This window comes from Sorex fumeus, unplaced genomic scaffold, assembly GCF_029834395.1.
Source record: "Sorex fumeus unplaced genomic scaffold, SorFum_2.1 ptg000265l, whole genome shotgun sequence".
Lineage (NCBI taxonomy): Eukaryota > Metazoa > Chordata > Mammalia > Eulipotyphla > Soricidae > Sorex > Sorex fumeus.
This window is the reverse complement of record NW_026606322.1, coordinates 11995929-12013749: the sequence shown is the minus strand read 5'-3', so window position 1 is coordinate 12013749 and position 17821 is coordinate 11995929. Positions and strand designations below refer to the sequence as shown.

At 39.0% G+C, this 17821-nt stretch overlaps 1 protein-coding gene across 1 annotated transcript; it reads right to left on the bottom strand.

The window, feature by feature from the left end:
• Positions 1-1955: 1955 nt before the first annotated feature.
• On the bottom strand, positions 1956-17821 carry GCSAM (germinal center associated signaling and motility). Its single transcript, XM_056109141.1, has 8 exons — positions 17775-17821; positions 16773-16867; positions 14223-14331; positions 10366-10440; positions 7406-7450; positions 5169-5215; positions 3164-3192; positions 1956-2225 (listed from the first exon to the last, which is right to left on the bottom strand). The coding sequence occupies exons 1-8, from the start codon at positions 17819-17821 to the stop codon at positions 1956-1958; spliced, it is 717 nt and encodes a 238-aa protein (XP_055965116.1).

Here is a 17821-nt window from a genome sequence, read left to right as displayed (position 1 = left end):
GAGATATTCTCAATAGCTTGCTAGGCTCTCCGAGAGGGGTGGAGGAATTGAACCTGGGTTGGCCGGGTAGGCCAAATGCAAGGTAAATGCCCTACCCGCTGTGCTTTTGCTCCAGCGAATAAAATATAAAGGCTATGATTAACTCTTTATATGAAGACCATTAGCTGGCTGACATCTGAAGGCAAACCTGGGTGAACACATCCAGCCTCAACTCACTAGATTTATCCCTCCTTGACAGTTAGCATATTTTACATAGTGTAATAGCTTAACATTGGGTAGTTTGGGGATAAAACAGCAATTAAATACCTATGCTCACCGAACTTCTTACTATTTTAACATCCCTAAAATTAGGACAACGGACATGGGTAAATATATCAGGAAGTTGAGAGCACAGGTGGGGATATAGAAGTTGTCTAATTTGCTTAGTCTGACCAGTCTAAGTTGTGGTTTAATATTTGCCTTAATACCTGGTTATAAATTTATCAATAACAAATCTTATGAGTTATAGCCCTAACCAAAAAAAAAATCTAACTTTGGCTCTAAATATGATCACAAATCTAGGTCAGGATTCCATAAAAAATTTTTTTTTTCTGCAAAGGGCCGAACAATAAATAGTTTCAAGATGTGTTTTGTATACCACAACTATTCAATTCTCCTTGGGTGAGTTGAATAGTTGTGCAGTCACCCATACAGACAAACAAATACGTGTGGTTGACTTTAACTACATTTTATTTATAAAAACAGGTGGTGGGCCACTTTTGACCTGTGGGTCAAAGTTAGATGGCCTCTGTTTTAGGGCAAAAATGGAATTCTTGGAATAGTATATAACAGATCAGGGAAAACAAATGATCAGCATATCGAAAGAAGAGTTCATTAGAGAAGGTCTGTGCATGTGTCTGTGCATTTTCTCATGTGGTTATTTTATTCATGTAATATTGTTTAAATACGTAATTACTATGTGGTAGAAGCTCTTGGATGGAGAATCTCCTAAGATTCTACATTTAATAATCAGTCAGGAAACCAAGTCCTGGATAAAGTTTAACTGCTAACTTGCTATATTTTGTTGGGCTGAATTTTTCCCTCTGGCTCTAATAAGGGGTAGTTGGATCAGAGCATCTGAGAGTCCTTCTACTCTGTTGTCTAATGCTATGGTTTTGCTGTTAATAGTTCTAGGGAGAAACGGCAAGTCAAGAAAATGACTTTTTAAATTTATATAAACATATAAAGAGGCCGTGGCTGTGACTCAAGTGGTAGAGCACATTCCTTGTAGGTGTGAGATTCTGAGCTGCACCTAGGGCACTGGATGGCTCCCGGAACACCACTGGGGTGGCCTGGTGACTCTTGAGCACTATAAGTTTCTAGCACTATTAGTAGTGGCACCACAACAATATAATTATATAGATACTTGAATTGGAGTTTACTGACTTAACTCATTATAAATCAAGATACGATTATCAACAAGTGAAGCACAGTTCAAAGAAGACAGCTTAGAGTCATGGGCAGAAAGAAGCCACAAGGGTTATGAGTGAGGGATGGGCCACTGAACATGTTAAATAACAGGACCCTTAGTATGCAGGAAGCTCCCCTGTGACTTCAGAGGACATCCAGGACTGCTTTTTAGGAAACAAACATGGACAGAAAAGTAGAACTTGTTGCTTTATACAATAGTGGGGGACTTGGGAGCCAGTACTAAAATCCCTGGGAACCAAAGATCCTAACTTCCTATTCGAAGAGTGGTTTTCTGGGAAGTCAGTTGGTAAACTGGGTCTGAGCAGCATCTAAGAGGCCCCATGGTTGTGCCGTGTTTTGCAGACACCCGTCAGCAACAGTTGTGTGGTGGAAGGAAAACTGGATGAATTTTGTACCGGATGCCCTGCTTTAACCTCAGGTGGGATTTGCCGGGATTAAGCTATTGTTGGGCTCAAATTGTTCCTTTTAAATAGGAATACTGAGTGTTAGAGGAAGTTACGCTGTTGCAGGGAGTGAGAATAGATTCTGTTTAGCCCAAGAAGTTCATATTCATTTTCTGTGGAGGGTATTAGTTTCGGGGTGGAAGTCACACGAAGGAGTGAATACTCAGTCTCCATTCTTCCCAGGAATTTCACAGCTTTGGGGGAAACGTTCTCATATAACCCCTCAGTGAAATCTCCTGCAGGCAGTCGTGGGACACTGTGATTGATAACGGTGTAGCAGAGGTCCTCCATGGAATTATGGTTAGCAGGGGCCTGATGGACAAAAGGAAATCAACATCAAGACTGGCCCTTTAACCTTTTCCTTTACATCCTACTTCAAAACAGGCCTGCCTCTGGGCAAAATCTGTTTTCCAAGGTATCCCACTTCTATTTCTTGGACATGTTCCCTAGATGTCTGCCCCCACTCCAGCTACTAACACCAACAGGCAGAGAGTTCATACAGCCAAGTATTGAGCTTACTACCTGTGGATGCAGATCCATGCCCCAGTATCTCTGAGTAACTATACCCAATCTCCATTCCCAGAGGGCAGCTTGTTCTTCTGTAACAGAACAATCTGATGAGCTCATAAAGTGATTGGATTGTGATAATTAATGACCAATTCTTGAGTTTGTGATAATTAATTTTTGTGATAATTAATTGTGATAATTAATGACCAATTCTTGAGGTTTGTGATAATTAATTGTGAGAATTGTGATAATTAATGACCAATTATTAATGCTGCAAACAATTTAAGAGAAGTCTCTTACAGTGGAATCACCACGATTAAAAAGGGGAGCTCCAAATACTGAGGAAAGACTTTGGGCTTGGGAGTGAGATTGGGTTTTTGAACCATACTCTGTTATCAGCTCTCTGGATTTTGGAGACTGTCTCTTAAATGCTTGGTCCTTTTCTCAGGAAACTCTGGGTAGATAATAGTGTGAACTTTATAGGGGTTGTGTGTTGAACCGAAACTTGTTGTTGAACATGAACTTCTTGATCTACTTCTACATAAACTAAGTGCTCAGCCAATATCAGCTCCTTTCAACACATTGTAAATAGAAGTGATGATGCTTTCCTGCAGGTACTGCAGAAGGAGGTTCTCTCACAATTTCTAGTCTCTATTTATTCTTTCATATTAAGATAAGGAGTCTTGGGGCCTTTTGGGGTTATTTTCATTTCCATCTCAGAAAGACTCAGATTTTCACATTACCTGGATACGAGCTGATGAGATTTCTTCATCTGGAGAGAGAAAATACACCCACATGAATTTTAGTTGGTGGGGAGGTTTGAGGGACTAGGGAAGTAGAGTGAGGGTACAATCAATCAGAGCTAAAGAACAGTTGGAGCAGGCTCGAGAAGGCTATATAGATCCACAGCACATCCCCCCTGGGTGACAAGGTTAAGACAAGGTAACTCTGAGATCAGGCTGAGAGACTAAGTGAAGGGGGATAGATTTGGTGGGTCTTTGGCTAAGAAATCACGCTTCTTGCCCCTTTCTCTTGCCCTCTCTCCTTCCTCCCTTTCATCCCTCTCTTTTCTTATACACAATTACTGTATACCCATTCTGGATTAAGGCATCAAGGCACTGTATATCCTGGCATTAAGGAAAAGATGCTCAGAATAATCCCAGGCTATTGAGGGTCACAGACTGGCACAGGAGGCAGTCAAGAAATCACAATGCATGGAGGGTTGTGCATTCTATGCTTTACTGCTGGCTGCTGGTGACAACAGGTGGTGACGGCTATGCTCAACAACATTTTTACAGAGAAGGAAACTTTTTACTTGGAGGCAGGGGGAATAGTGCTTGAAACTGAACCCATGCCTCCTGTATGAAGGAAGCTCTTCAAGATGAACATTTCTGAAGCTATTATACTTAAGCCTATGAGTTCTGGCCACACAGCAGAAACATAAACAATTTCCCGCCCCCCACCCTGCCCCAAACACGCCTGTTTAACAAGCTCCTACTTTCACATTGCCACCTTATAGAGAAAATAGGTATATCCGTGAGTGAGGTCTCTTTATATATGGTATTATGGGTTGGTTTTGCCGCAGTGCTGATACTTTGCTTAGATTCCTGTGGCAATCTAGGACTTCCCAAAGTATTACTACAAGGTCTGTTTCCAGTGCTAGTCTAATGAGTTTTAGCAACAGAGGTCTTCTTTACACCATGTTTTTTTTTTCCTAATAGAGATAGAGGTTTTCTGGGGCTCACATTTTCTTGAGTGAAATGAATAAGGACAGGGGTCTGTATTATTCTTTTATACACCTTGGGCTGGAGTGATTGCACAGCAGGTATGGTGTTTGCCTTGCACGTGTCCTACCCAGGTTTGATTCCTCCGCCCCTCTTGGAGAGCCCGGCAGGCTACCGAGAGTATCCCGCCCTCATGGCCGAGCCTGGCAAGCTCCTCGTGGCATATTCGATATGCCAAAAATAGTAACAACAAGTCTCACAATGGAGACGTTACTGGTGCCCACTCGAGCAAATTGATTAACAATGGGAGGACAGTGCTACAGTGCTACAGTTTATAGCACCCATTTTAAAAATTAAGTGAATGAATTAGATTTCCCCATTGAAATCTAAAAGACAAAATAACCCTAGTCTTTTTAAAAAAACAGTATATTGGTCTGTCTGCCTTTAGGTTTACACTCCTTTACTCTTTCCCTTCCATGGGATATTTCTATTCACCACTATTTCCTGAACTCTCTTCTTTTTTTTGCTATTTAGTTCATTTTGTCAATCTCCTAAGTGGTCCTCTTGCATCTGCTTTTGCCTTGCCTGGTGCAATCTGCTGCAATTTGCTCTCGGTATTGCAGTCTGGATGTTGTCTTTAATATAAGTGTCATTCTCCTTGTCCCTTGGTTAAAGCCCTTCATTAACTCTTATGGTAGTCAACACAAAAACCTGAATTTTAAATTTGAATTTTAAATTCTAAGGCCTGCCACACCTCTGTGCTTTCTGTGTTCACACTGGCCTTAGAGTTCCAAAAGTCTCATTCGCTGCCTTTTGCACTTCTTGCACTCAAGTGACTGGCTCAACCTCTAGACCACAGGCACTAAGGGAAGGCCATGGGGATCGATGATCTTAGAGTCAAATAGGGAAAAAAAGCTACTACAACTGGACACACTGCAGCAAAATGCCTATGTATTATTTAGGCATACAGCATTGGAAACGGAGAAAAAGTAAACTGAAAATGGTATATTTAAAAGGGACTTACTTTCCTTTAGGGAGTTTTTCTTTCCTTTGAAAATGTGTATTTTTTTCCTATAAAAAGAAAAGTTGGTAGGTTGTTTAATATTCATAAATTCTCAAAGAAAATCAGTTATCTATAAAAACTTATTTTTCAAAATGTTTCACAATACTTTCTTTGAAATTGAGAAATAAGAGGGTAGAAACGTGAAAGACGAGACCAAGAAGAGCGCTCTTCTTTCTTTCCTTCTCTTTCATACAGACACAGATAGACAAACACACGTACAAAACACTTACCCCTCTATTTTTCCTTTTTTTGAGCAAAATGTAGATAGAGAAAAATGGTGATGTATGTCATAGATAACTTTTTTAGACTTTTTTGGGGATAAAATATCAATTTCTTTCACACCATATGAGTAAAGAGGCATGGTAGCTTCCAATCCCAGTCTATGATCTTTAAACCAGGATGAATGAAACAAAAAACAAATAATTCCCATATAAACAAAAGGTAGCTCTGTAGTGTAGAGTTTTTTTGAACAACACATCATAAATGCAACAAAATTTTGTTGTCATCTCGAGTCAAATTAGCTGTAAGAATATGTCCTGCATCTGCCATAACTATGCCACCAGACCCCACACCATGCTGTTTCACTCAGGGCGCCCCATAGGGGAGCAGGTGAGAGTCCTCCCTGCTCCAAGGGACCCAGCCTCAGCAGCCGAAAACCTTCACAGCCCAACAGCCACCATGTTCAAGGTCGCTCCCCACATGCTAGGGCTGAGCCTCATGCACGAGTGAATGTATTCCTGGACCTTGTGACCGCACGACACATCATAAGACACACCCTACCCATACTCCAGGAGTACCACACCACATTGATGGGGTTCAAATAGTAGGCAACCAATCATAGAGAGAAGTATATATGTACATATGTATATATGTACATATGTATATATATGCATATACACATATACAAAAGCTCACACCACTCAACCTTTAAAAACACGTTAGTGATATGCTAAAGAATATCTTAATGGCCCCTGCAAAAATAGAACAATCTTCCCACTGTTTCCTCTATGGATACTTTTTAATAGTGTTTTCAGCAGTTTTTCATAACAAAACAAACAACATAAAACATATTATTTTGGTTCTGCTTTGGGACAGGGCTTTGGGCTTGGGATGCAAACATCCCAAATATGGTGGTGGGAAGATGTAATGGTGATGGGGTTGGTGTTTGAATATTAAATATAATAAAATATTGTGAACTACCTTATAGAATTTTTAAAAAATTAAAAAATGAATATGTCCTGACATAATCATACAGCTTAGACAATGTATTTATAAATCACTTAGCAACGCTTAATCTTTATACCTCAATCCAGATGACTCCCTTCTTTTGTAGTCATTCCCTCTGAGCCATAGTTGATTATTAATCACCCAATCACATGCATTTAAAAACAAAAATCGAAAACAGGGGAAGTGGGTCATAAATGTTGGAAACCTCTGATCTAATTAACGCTTTGTTTTTGTTGATACCGGTCAAGGATGTAGCTCAGTGGTAGAGAATATGCCTCACACATATGAAGTCCAGGGTTTGACCCACAATACCACAGCTAAAATAGCACAAAAACACAAAGACAAAAACAAACAACAACTCCCTCTCCCCCGACCCCAATCACCACACACACACCAAACCTACATCAATCCTAGTTATTTCTGTTCTGAAATTTATTCACTGGAATTTGAATTTCACTCGTTCAGTCTTGGGGGCCACACAACAAATGTTATGTAGGGGTTACTCCCTGCTCAGTGCTTGAGGATTCCTTCTGGCAGTGCTTGAGGAATAATACAGTATTGGGTATTGAATCTCAGAATCTTGCATGCAAAATATCAGTGCTTCAGCCCACTGAGCTTTCTTTCTGGCCCCTTTAGTTTTTTTTTTTTTTTTTTTTTTTACTTTTGGGCTGCTAAAGTCTCTAGAGTTTAGAGTCTAAAGACTCTCTAGGACTTGCAGAAGGCAAGTCAGTCTCATCTTTGGTTCTGTGGCATTTCCCTATGAGGACTATGTATCTCATTAGGTTGGTATTCCTGTTTCCTACAACTCTTGAATTGTTGTTTTTCTGATGATGGTACCTGATACAGGGACAGGCTACTTCTTTTGCCACAGAAAGCTGAGAGTTCAAAGGTAGATTACATTAAAGACCACACTGAAAGCACAGTTTCAATGTGGCATGTGAAATAACTTCCAAAAACAATTCTTCACTCACCATGGAAAGCAGGCACAACTTTCAGCCATATGACTGTCCCAGCACCTAAAATAGCAAATATTTTGTTAGGGCGTATCTTCCTCACACCATTTCAGAGGAAAACTTTCTATTTTTTCCTCAAGAAGAAATTCATTCTCAGTGACATGAACGTATTTGCCAAGTTAAACTATTCTCAGGGTACTACTAACTTGGCCCTTTGGAAATAATAAAGCTGGCACCATCAACTTCTAACTAAGAAAGAGGGATGGAACTTTCTATTGTATTTCCCACAAAGGAACTTTTTGTTTAATCTTAATTTTAGTGATATACTTGATCTCTTGTAATGCAAATTCACACAAAATTTTTCTCTGGGAAAACTCAGTACACCTGTGATTGCTTCAGAATATTCTTCCATGCGCAGATTAGGCAATCTTTATAAAAAATGCGACTGTGTTCTGGATTTTGATTTATACTATACGCCTAACTATTCACAAACCTAAAATATGAGCTTCCTTTAATTATAGTGTCATCAACATGGTATTTGGAATATAGTAAATATATTTTGATAAATATTTGATAAATTATTGAGAAGCTAAGAACAGAGCAAGTCTAACTGGATCAGAAGATCACCAAATTTGTTCCTTGACCCAAAGATACAAATCACAATCACAAATCATCCTGTTATTCGTTGATTGCCTCGAGCAGGCCCCAGTAACATCTCTTTCATCCTAGCCCTGAGATTATGTTCAAGGCGTTTTAGGAGAATGAGACCCATCATTGTTACTGGTATTTGGCATATTGGGTATGCCACGGGGAGTTTGCCAGACTCTGCCGTGTGGGCAGGCTACATTTGGTAGCCTGCCAGTTTGTCAAAGTAGGAATGAGATGTCATAATAAGATGTCGCGCGAGGAGACCCAAAGATACAGTTAAATACAAAAGATTTATTATCTTTTGGTTGAAGAAAGACAAGGGGAGCAGATAGTCATATAAATGTCATTCTGAGCATATTTTTAAATTTGTGCCATAGTCACCTATGTACATATTTGAATAAGGAACCTTTTATAAAATGTGACATATACCAGTAACAGCAATGCAAAAACACTTGGAAAGTCATATACATTTTGCCTCTCTTGCAAAACACAGTACCCAAAAGAAGAGAGAGAGAACAAGGGGGAATACCCTGCCACAGAGGCAGGGTGGGACGGGGGGGATGGGAGATGGGGGGGATGCTGGGACCTGTGGTGGTGGATGATGGACACTGGTGGAGGGATGGGTACTTGATCATTGTATAACTGAAACCCAAGCACAAAATTTGTAAGTCTATAACTGTACCTCATTGCGTTTCACTATTAAAAAAAATGTCATATACATTTGGAAAACACCATGCAAAAGTACCTGCCTGATGAGCTTTCTTAGGGAGTTCCCTTGAAAAGGGCAGTAGAGCAGAGACTACTGCTTTTGATTTTGGCTGTGGATTCCAGGATGACTAAGTCTAACAGTGCCTGGCCTTTGCCTCTGTGGTCTAAGAACCACCAGAGACTTAGTGGCTAAGAAACATGACTGTAGTACTTTCTTTGTTTCAGGAAACATTCCAGGTGATTGAAGTCATTTGTTTATATCTAATTTGTACAGCTATTGAGACACCAGAAAGAACTCATTGAACCACATACACACTAAGATATAAGATTCACGAGATGAGAGTGAGATAAAAGGAGGGAGTAGCTGGATTTTGAGTTACTAGATGAATATCTCTGAACTCCTTGAGCTACAATCTCTTGTTCTACTAAACGAGGGCATGTATACTGCTGACCTCATGAAATTTTAAGGGTTAAATAAAATTAAATACGGGCAAACAATATTTGATCCACTGAAATTTTCTTCAGCACATTTAAATTGGAATGTTTTCTGTTTGGAAGGATTCAGAAAACTCCATGAAAAGAGATCAAATGGATATCTCTGATAATCGTTGATCTGCCAACAATTTCAGTTTCATATTTTCTTTCCTAGGGCTGGAGCGATAGCACAGCGGTAGGGCATTTGCCTTGCACGCAGCCAACATGGTTGACCTGAGTTCGATTCCTCTGCCCCTCTTGGAGAGCCCGGCAAGCTACCTAGAGTATCTCACCCACATGGCAGAGCCTGGCAAGATACCCGTGACGTATTCGATATGCCAAACACAGTAACAACAAAGTCTCCAATGGAGACATTACTGGGCCTGCTCGAGCAAATCGATGATCAATGGGAGGGCCTTTACTTTTATTTTCTTTCCTCTTTTTTCTGTTTGTTTTTGAGCCATACCTCACAGTGTTCATGTATTAAACCTGGCACTGTGTTCAGGTATTACTTCCGACAGGGCTTGGGGATCCGGTGACCATATGGTGTGCCAGAGATCAAATTCTGGTTTGCTGCACACAAAGCAAGTGTCTTACTCACTGAACTATTTTTCTGTACCCCTGGTTTCTATTTCTTAAACAAAGTTCCAACTTTACTCATTCTCTCCCTTGTTATAATACCAATGGTCTTTATAACCTTTTGCATCATTTGTACTCTATGCTTAAATAGATAATTCAGTGACTGTTGGGCTATCAAAATACCCCATCAGAAAGTATGATAAGAAAGTCCATATTAAAGTGCTTCATGATAACCAGAAATGTTTTTCTCTACAACTGTAGTGGTGGCGGGATGTGGTCACCTCAGAAATAGAAGTTCAGCGTATATAGTAAAATGGTCAGGGTGAGCCTTGAATAAAAGTGTGTTTGAGAAGGCAAACAAAGACAACAGAAAACAGATTTCTTCTTTCCTGTTATTAGATGAATAACTCTAACTCTTGGTTTATCATTTGGCCAAAGATACAATGTGTTTTTGTCTTCTTGATTTCTTATCTGTTACCTGTTATGAGGCACGTGCAATCTGTGACCCAGCAGATTTGCCCAAACTTTCTGGGCAAAGACTGGGTAAATTTTATTGGATTTGTTCTCACCTGGATGTTCTCTGCTTGATATTTTGATTTCCCATATTCCAAGGTGTCTCTTGAGTGTTCTGCTGCCACCTAAAACTTAACACATCAGGAATAAGCGAAGTCTTTGGACTTCCCCCTGCATTTTATAAGTTTTTAAACATTTCTCATTTCTGCTATTTGTGGTTAACTCTGAAATTGTTTTAGTTTCCTTATTTGTTAATATACCCTCTTACTATATGCTGCAGCTCATCTTTAATCTGAGTTTAATTTATTGGTTAAGTAATAGCCCCAAATGTTCTCCAAGACTGCTGTACACCTCCAATTCTTAATAATTTGTACTAATGTGTTCAAGAATCCTTATGATGATGCTGAGAATACGATGTATGCAGAAACCTACCTCTTTGGTTTTAGGGACTTTATCCAAGGGAATGAGAGGGTGCTGACTTAGTCACACATAAATCACCATCTTTCATAGAAAGTCACAAAGATATAGAGAACAGATATGAAAGAAGAAGAAAAAACTAAAATATAAAATAAATTGGTTTGTTTGGACTGGGTTTCTGTGATTCTACCTTTTAGCTGATGGAAGCTGGAATTATGAAGGGAAAATGAATAAACATTATTTATTATGTATACTCTTTATACATAATAACATATATTGTTTATATTCTAAAACTTGTTAAATGTGTATAGCATTTTATAAGATATACATGTCATTTATTTTTATTTTGGGGGAAAGGTGGAATTTGGGCCACAATGGGTGATGCTCAGGGCTTACTCCTGGTTCTGCACTCAAGTATCACTCCTAGCAGACCTGGCAGACCATTTGGAATGCCGGGGATTGAATCTGGGTTGTCTCTGTGCAAGGCAAAAGTATTAGTGCTGTTCTACTAGCACTTTGCCTCCCAAAAATCAGAAAAAACTCATGTCATAGAAATTATCGTTCTATTTCCTAAGGTGGGGGGGAATTGATCTCAATAGTGTTCAGGGCACCATGTAGTGCTGGAGATTACAACTGATGGTTCCGCATGCAAAGAGTGCATCTGAGAACTTTGAGCCATTTTCCTGCTACTGTCATTCTATTTTCTTTCTTTTTCCTCTTCTTATTTTTTTCTCTCATTTTCAGAGCTTACCTAATGTACTCAGCGCTCATTTCTGGCTCTGCACTCAGGAATCACTTCTGGCTGGCAGGGTTTGGGAGAATTGAAACAGGAATTGACCCTGGGTTGGCCACATGCAAGATGAACACCTTACCCACTATATTAACAATCTGCCCCCACCCCCACCCCACACACCTTGTCATTCTATTTTCTGTCCAGATTTCTGATGTTACAAACTGTTATGAAATGTGAGAACCCACAATAAGGAGGTGACAGAGTCTGGGCATATGCCTGACTGATTCCTTCCTCTAAGACTCTGAGCTCCTCTCATAAAGCAATGAACTATTCTGCCTTTCAAGAGGACTTTCCCAAAATTTTGTAATAAATTTGATCTGGAGTCATGTTGCATGACTACTGTTTAGATCATAACGTGGAAATGAGAGGTGAATTTCAAAACAAATCTATGTTTTAGATTTTGTATAGATGCTGCTATGATATGAACAAAGCTATGAATCGATGACTGGTTAAAGGAACTGTAATAAAAATATAATATAATGATCAATGGAATACTGCTATGCTCTTAAACATATGAAGCCATGTTATTTGGGTCAAAATGGAAGAATTCAGGTGTTTTGAAAAGAGAAATAAAGAAGTGAAAGATAATTAGCAGATGCATTCACTCATATGTAGAATGCAAATTAAAGCAAGAACAACAGTATAATGCAACAAAATTAATTCCTAGACTCAGGGAAAATAGAGGATGTTTGGTAGGAGGAAATGAAAGAGAAATCTTTCTTCTGATGAAATGTCACTGGGAATTTTTCAATGAATCTAATGTATATATGAAAATATATAAAGGTATAGAAACAAAAAGTGTGAAAAGATCAAAGTATATATATATATATGCATATATACCTCGAGAGTATTTTGTCTGAATAAAGATGCTAGGTGAACCAATGAACTATTTGAAAAACATACATTTTTATCTGATATTATATACTGAATGAATGCGGCTAAATATAAAGTACTATTACTATAAAGAGTGGGCTGGAGCGATAGCACAGCGGGTAGGGCGTTTGCTTTGCATGCAGCCAACATGGCCAACCCAAGTTCGATTCTTCTGCCCCTCCCTCAAACGATTCTCACCTTAATACAATTATTTAATAAGAAAAAAATAATAAGGGGCACACGACATAATGGAGAAATATTTTTAAAAATATTTGTGAAAAAGACTTTTTCAGGTGCAATGGCTGCTTTTATTATTAATAAAACAAAGCATATCAAATTGAAAGACCAAAGTGAACAAAGGTATTACTGGTTCTTCACAGATAAAGAAATGCAAACGACTTTGCTAATATTGTGATTTACCAGTTTAATTTCCTGCTTACATTATATTTAGTCCTCATTTTTTAGACAACAGTAATTTTATCTTAAACCTAAGTTTGAAAAATTACAAAATGTGACATCAATCACTACATATTTAGTCATGTCATATCTGTGTTTTGTTATATGTTTCTTCTCAATACAATTTTTTAAAATTTCCAATTACTCATCTCTTAGTGAGGACCGGTATATGTCAGAAGCAAATATTTGAAGAATAAGAAAAAAATCTACGTTGGAGGGACTCACTTAAAGATGTAACAATAAGGATGAGCTAGAAAGACAGTACAGGAGAGACCTCTGATTACAAGAGCCGGGAGTAAACCCTAAGCACAGACAGCAGTGACAAAAACAAACAAAATTCGATTTATAAATTTGTATATGAATGTTAGAAAAAAAACTGTGAAGGTCCAGGAAAAAATCTGAGATAACTGGTTCTCAAGAAGGAAAAGGGACTGTGAATGTATTGCTAAGCCTCTTTTTTGGCAGGTAGAATTATGGTTTCTAGCTTCCAGGGTCATAAATGGAGGTCTGGCACAGCAAGCACAATTCTCTAAAGACCCCCAGATAGCTCATTGTTTTTCTAGACCACCTCTCTTTCTACCCTACACAGTCCCTAACTTGGGGGAGTCTTACTTTTTTTCAGTGGCTATTTAGATGTTAATGAAGAGGGTGGCTCAAGAAAATAAAATCTAATCCTTGTATCCTACCTACCAAATAGGTATTATATTATTGTTTCCACATAAGAATGCCAAAAGGTCTAGAAAGCTCAGCTTAAACAATTGTCTACCAGTTTTGATGGGATTCTAATCCCCGCCACGGAATGTATTCAACAGAGCCTTTTTTCCAGTGGCAAGAAGTTGCCATGTATTTTCAACCTAGGGTCGTTGAGGAGGTGGTATTATCACTGGGTTCCTTGTTGGGAAGTTAGTGTCCAGGACAGGATCCCATTCTGGTCCTCAGAAGTTGCTCTGGTCTTTTTTTTTCTTTTTGAGTCACACCCCGTGATGCTCAGGGGTTACTCCTGCCTTTGCACTCAGGTGCTCCGAGGACCATATGGGATGCTGGGAATCGAAAGCGGGTTGGCCACATGCAAGGCAAATGCCCTACCCGCTGTACTATCACTCCAGCCCCTGCTCTGGTTTTAAGTGTTAATCTATTGCATAGACCTCCTTTGAAAACATCTTTCAGCTGTTTTCCACCTATTGCAAACTGTGTTTGTAGGAAGGAGATCAAATCTACAAGGACATGAATTTGTTATCTAGCACATAGTAGACATTTTATTCTTGCTTTTTATTTATTTCTCTCTTCCTCCCCTCAAAAGCAGATCTCTTTTTCTATCTTCCAAGATGTTTCCACAATCCAGTCCCTACTTTCCCTATAGTGCATAGGACTCACCTGTTTTCTCTCAGCAGAGATGACGCACTTGCTAGTTCTTTTTGATATCTTCCCCGCAGGCAGCTGTGTGCTCTTACAGGGCAGCTTCTGACTGACAGGTGGGATTGCTCTGACCAAGAGTGCAGAGAGAAAGGAGGAGGGGCTCAGAGCCAGGACAGTGAGAGGTGCACACGTTTACAACTTCCTAAAACGTCAGTTTCAGAAATAACTAGGCAATTCACTTGAATCAAAAGTCATTGCTAAATGAAAGCTTTGAGTTTCTGGGGGAAAGCCTGGCCTGCAACTGCAAGTCAGCCAAGGGAATCTCCTTCCAGCTAGCTACAGTAATGCAATCACTTTGTCTTCTTTGTAAAGTCAGAGGGAAAAAATGTTCTTAAACAAGAAGTGCCCCCCAAATGAAATCTTGCCACAGAATAGTGGATAATATTAGAAAAACAGGTAGGTTATAAAAATACTCTTACTGGAATATGTAGAGAAATTTCAAAATGTACTAATGAAAATATATAACCAATTAAAAATGGTAAAATATCTAAACACTTTACCAAAGAACATACAGAATGCAAATATATGAAAAAATGTTCAAATAGACACACTAGAGAAATGTAAATCAAAACCACAGTATAATTTTATTACACACTTGCCGGATGGCTAATGTTAAAAACAGAACCCAAAACTATTATTGACATCAAGAGATGGAGAGCAACTGAAAGTCCGCTTTGCTGATAGACAGCCTAAATGTCAGCCTTTAGGTAAAGAAGTATGGTTGTTTTATAAACATTAAATATGACCCTAGCACGCTGCCTGGCTATCTCAGACTTAGGCATTTACTCAAGTGAAAAAAAATTCATGACCTAAAATAAACTGTATGTAAAATCTTTTTTAAGAGATCACAAAGTTGTTCATGATCCCGACACCCTTCACTTCACAAGTGTGAATTTTCCACCTCCACCACCAACAATGTCCTTAGTTTTCCTCCTTCCACACCCTAGCCTAGCCCCAACCAGGCAATACTTTCTCCTCCTCTCCCATCTCCTTCTCCCATCTCCTTCTCCTCCTCCTTCTCCTCCTCCTCCTCCTCCTCCTTCTCCTCCTTCTTCTCCTTCTCTTCTTCTTCTTCTTCTTCTTCTTCTTCTTCTTCTTCTTCTTCTTCTTCTTCTTCTTCTTCTTCTTCTTCTTCTTCTTCTTCTTCTCCTCCTCCTCCTCCTCCTCCTCCTCCTCCTCCTCCTCCTCCTCCTCCTCCTCCTCCTTTTCCTCCTCCTCCTCCTCCTCCTCCTCCTCCTTCTCTTCCTCTTCCTCCTCCTTCTTCCTTCTCCTCCTTTTCCTTCTTCACCTCCTAAATGTACTTTCAGCACTCAATTCTTGTCCATAGTGATCCAATTTCCAACTATCATTATTATAGTGGTCCCTTCTATATCCTAACTACCTTCTCTCCATCTCCCCACACTTGGGGCGAGTTTCCAACTCTGGGCCAGTCCTCCTAGTTTTCTTTTCTGCTGTCCTCGAGTAATGGTCTCATACTATGTTTTTTGTTTATATCCCACAGATAAAACCCAACTCCCGGAAGCTTATTATCTCGCTTTTACTTTGGAGAACCCGGCAGGCTACCGAAAGCATCCTGCCCGCACGCCAGAGTCTGGCAAACTTCCCGTGTCATACTCAATATGCCAAATACCAATAACAATGATGGGTCTCATTCTCCAACCCTGAAAGAGCATTGAATATCGCTCTTTTAAAATCTCAGTGCTAGGAAGGAGACGTTACTGGTGCCTGCTCGAGGCAATCAACGAACAACAGGATGATCGTGATCGTGATCCCACAGATAAAAGCAATCATTCTATCTGTCCCTCTCTTTTTGACTCACTTCACTTACTATGACTCTTCATGTCTATTCATTTATGAGAGAATTTCATGACTTCATTTTCCTCTAACAGCTGAGTAATGTAGATGTACTGTAGATTCTTTAACCAATCATCTGTTAATCCTCTGGGCACTCGGGTTGTTTCCAGACTCTGCCTATTGTGAATAGTGCTGCAATGAACTTAGCCCTGCAGATGGCATTTATGCTCTGAATTTTTGTGCCCTCAGGGTATTTTCCCAGAAGTGGTATTACTGGGTCATATGGAAGCTCAATTTCTAGTGTTTTGAGGAATGTTTATATTGTTTTCCAAAGAGACTGGATCAGTCAACATTTCTGCTAACAATGAACAAGAGTCCCTTTCTCCCCACATTCATGCCAGCACTGTTTGTTCTACTTTTTGATGTGCTCCAGTCTCTGTGGTATGAGATGTTATCTCATTATTTTGATTTGCATCTCCCTGATGATTTGTGGTGCAGAGCATTTTTTATGTGCCTTTTGACCATTTGTATTTCTTCTTTGAAGAAGGTTCTGTTTACTTCTTCTCCCCATTTTTTGATGTGGTTGGGTGTTTTTATCTTTTAATTTTTTACCAGTGACTTATATAGCTTAGATATCAATCCCTTATTAGATAGATTTTGGGTAAATAAAATTTCCTAATTCATTGGCTCTCTTTGTATCTTGGTCACTCTTACTTTTGAGGTGCAGAAACTTATTAGCAAATGTAGCCCCATTTGTTATATTTTGGATGTAAACTCTTATAGTTAACTCATCATTGCCGCAAAATCCTCTGGATAAGCCAAAAGAAAAACATAAATTTTACATACACAGTACAATACTGTGTATGTAAAAGAAATGGAGTTTTTTTCCTATGCAATAAAAAAGAATGAAGTATTTTCCCGTGCAGCAACATGGAAGAATCGCAAAAGCACTATGCCAAGTAAAAGAACAGATTTTTAGAGCCTACATCTTTTATAGCATTCAGGACAAAACAAAATCATGGTACCATAAAACAGGTGATTAGGAGCATGGACTAGGAGAGCAGCTGACCTTTAAGGGACAAAAGAGATTATTTTGGGTCTCATACTATGTCTTGTGATATAGGCTATCTGATGATTCTTTTCTTATAATTCATGAAACAATATATCAAAAAGGATACATTTCATGGTATACAAGATGTATACCAAGAAGGGAGGTTTTTTCAAAGAGGGTATGGGAATTATGAATATTTTTCATTATCCTTTTATTTGATAGTTGGTTCTTGTCTGATCATCCTTCAAAAAAGTAAATAGTTTGTGTCAAATGTATTCTGGGTTTGGTAGTTCAATGGTGAACAAAGTAGATATGAGTTGACTTCATAGAATTACTTGCAATAAAATTTAAAAAGTGAAACAAAATTCTGTATTTTCCATCTTGGAATAAATAGAAACCATAACTACGAGAGACAAAAGCACTATGGGAGGGTTTTAGAAGAGAATTTTAGAGAAATGGGACAACTATGCAAAACCAGATCCATAATACTCATCCATCAGGTTGGTCCTGTGATTTCTCCCCAAATTTCAGTCTGTTTCTATGGTAGATTTCCAGGAGTAATGCATTACAAATGTGTGGAAGAGTGAAAAATCGCTGAGGAGAAAATATTGTATATTTATTAAGATTTTTTTTCTGGGTCATGCCTGGCTGTGCTCAAGGCTTACTTGCGGATATGTTCTAAAGAATCATTCCTTGCCAGGGCTTGAGCCAT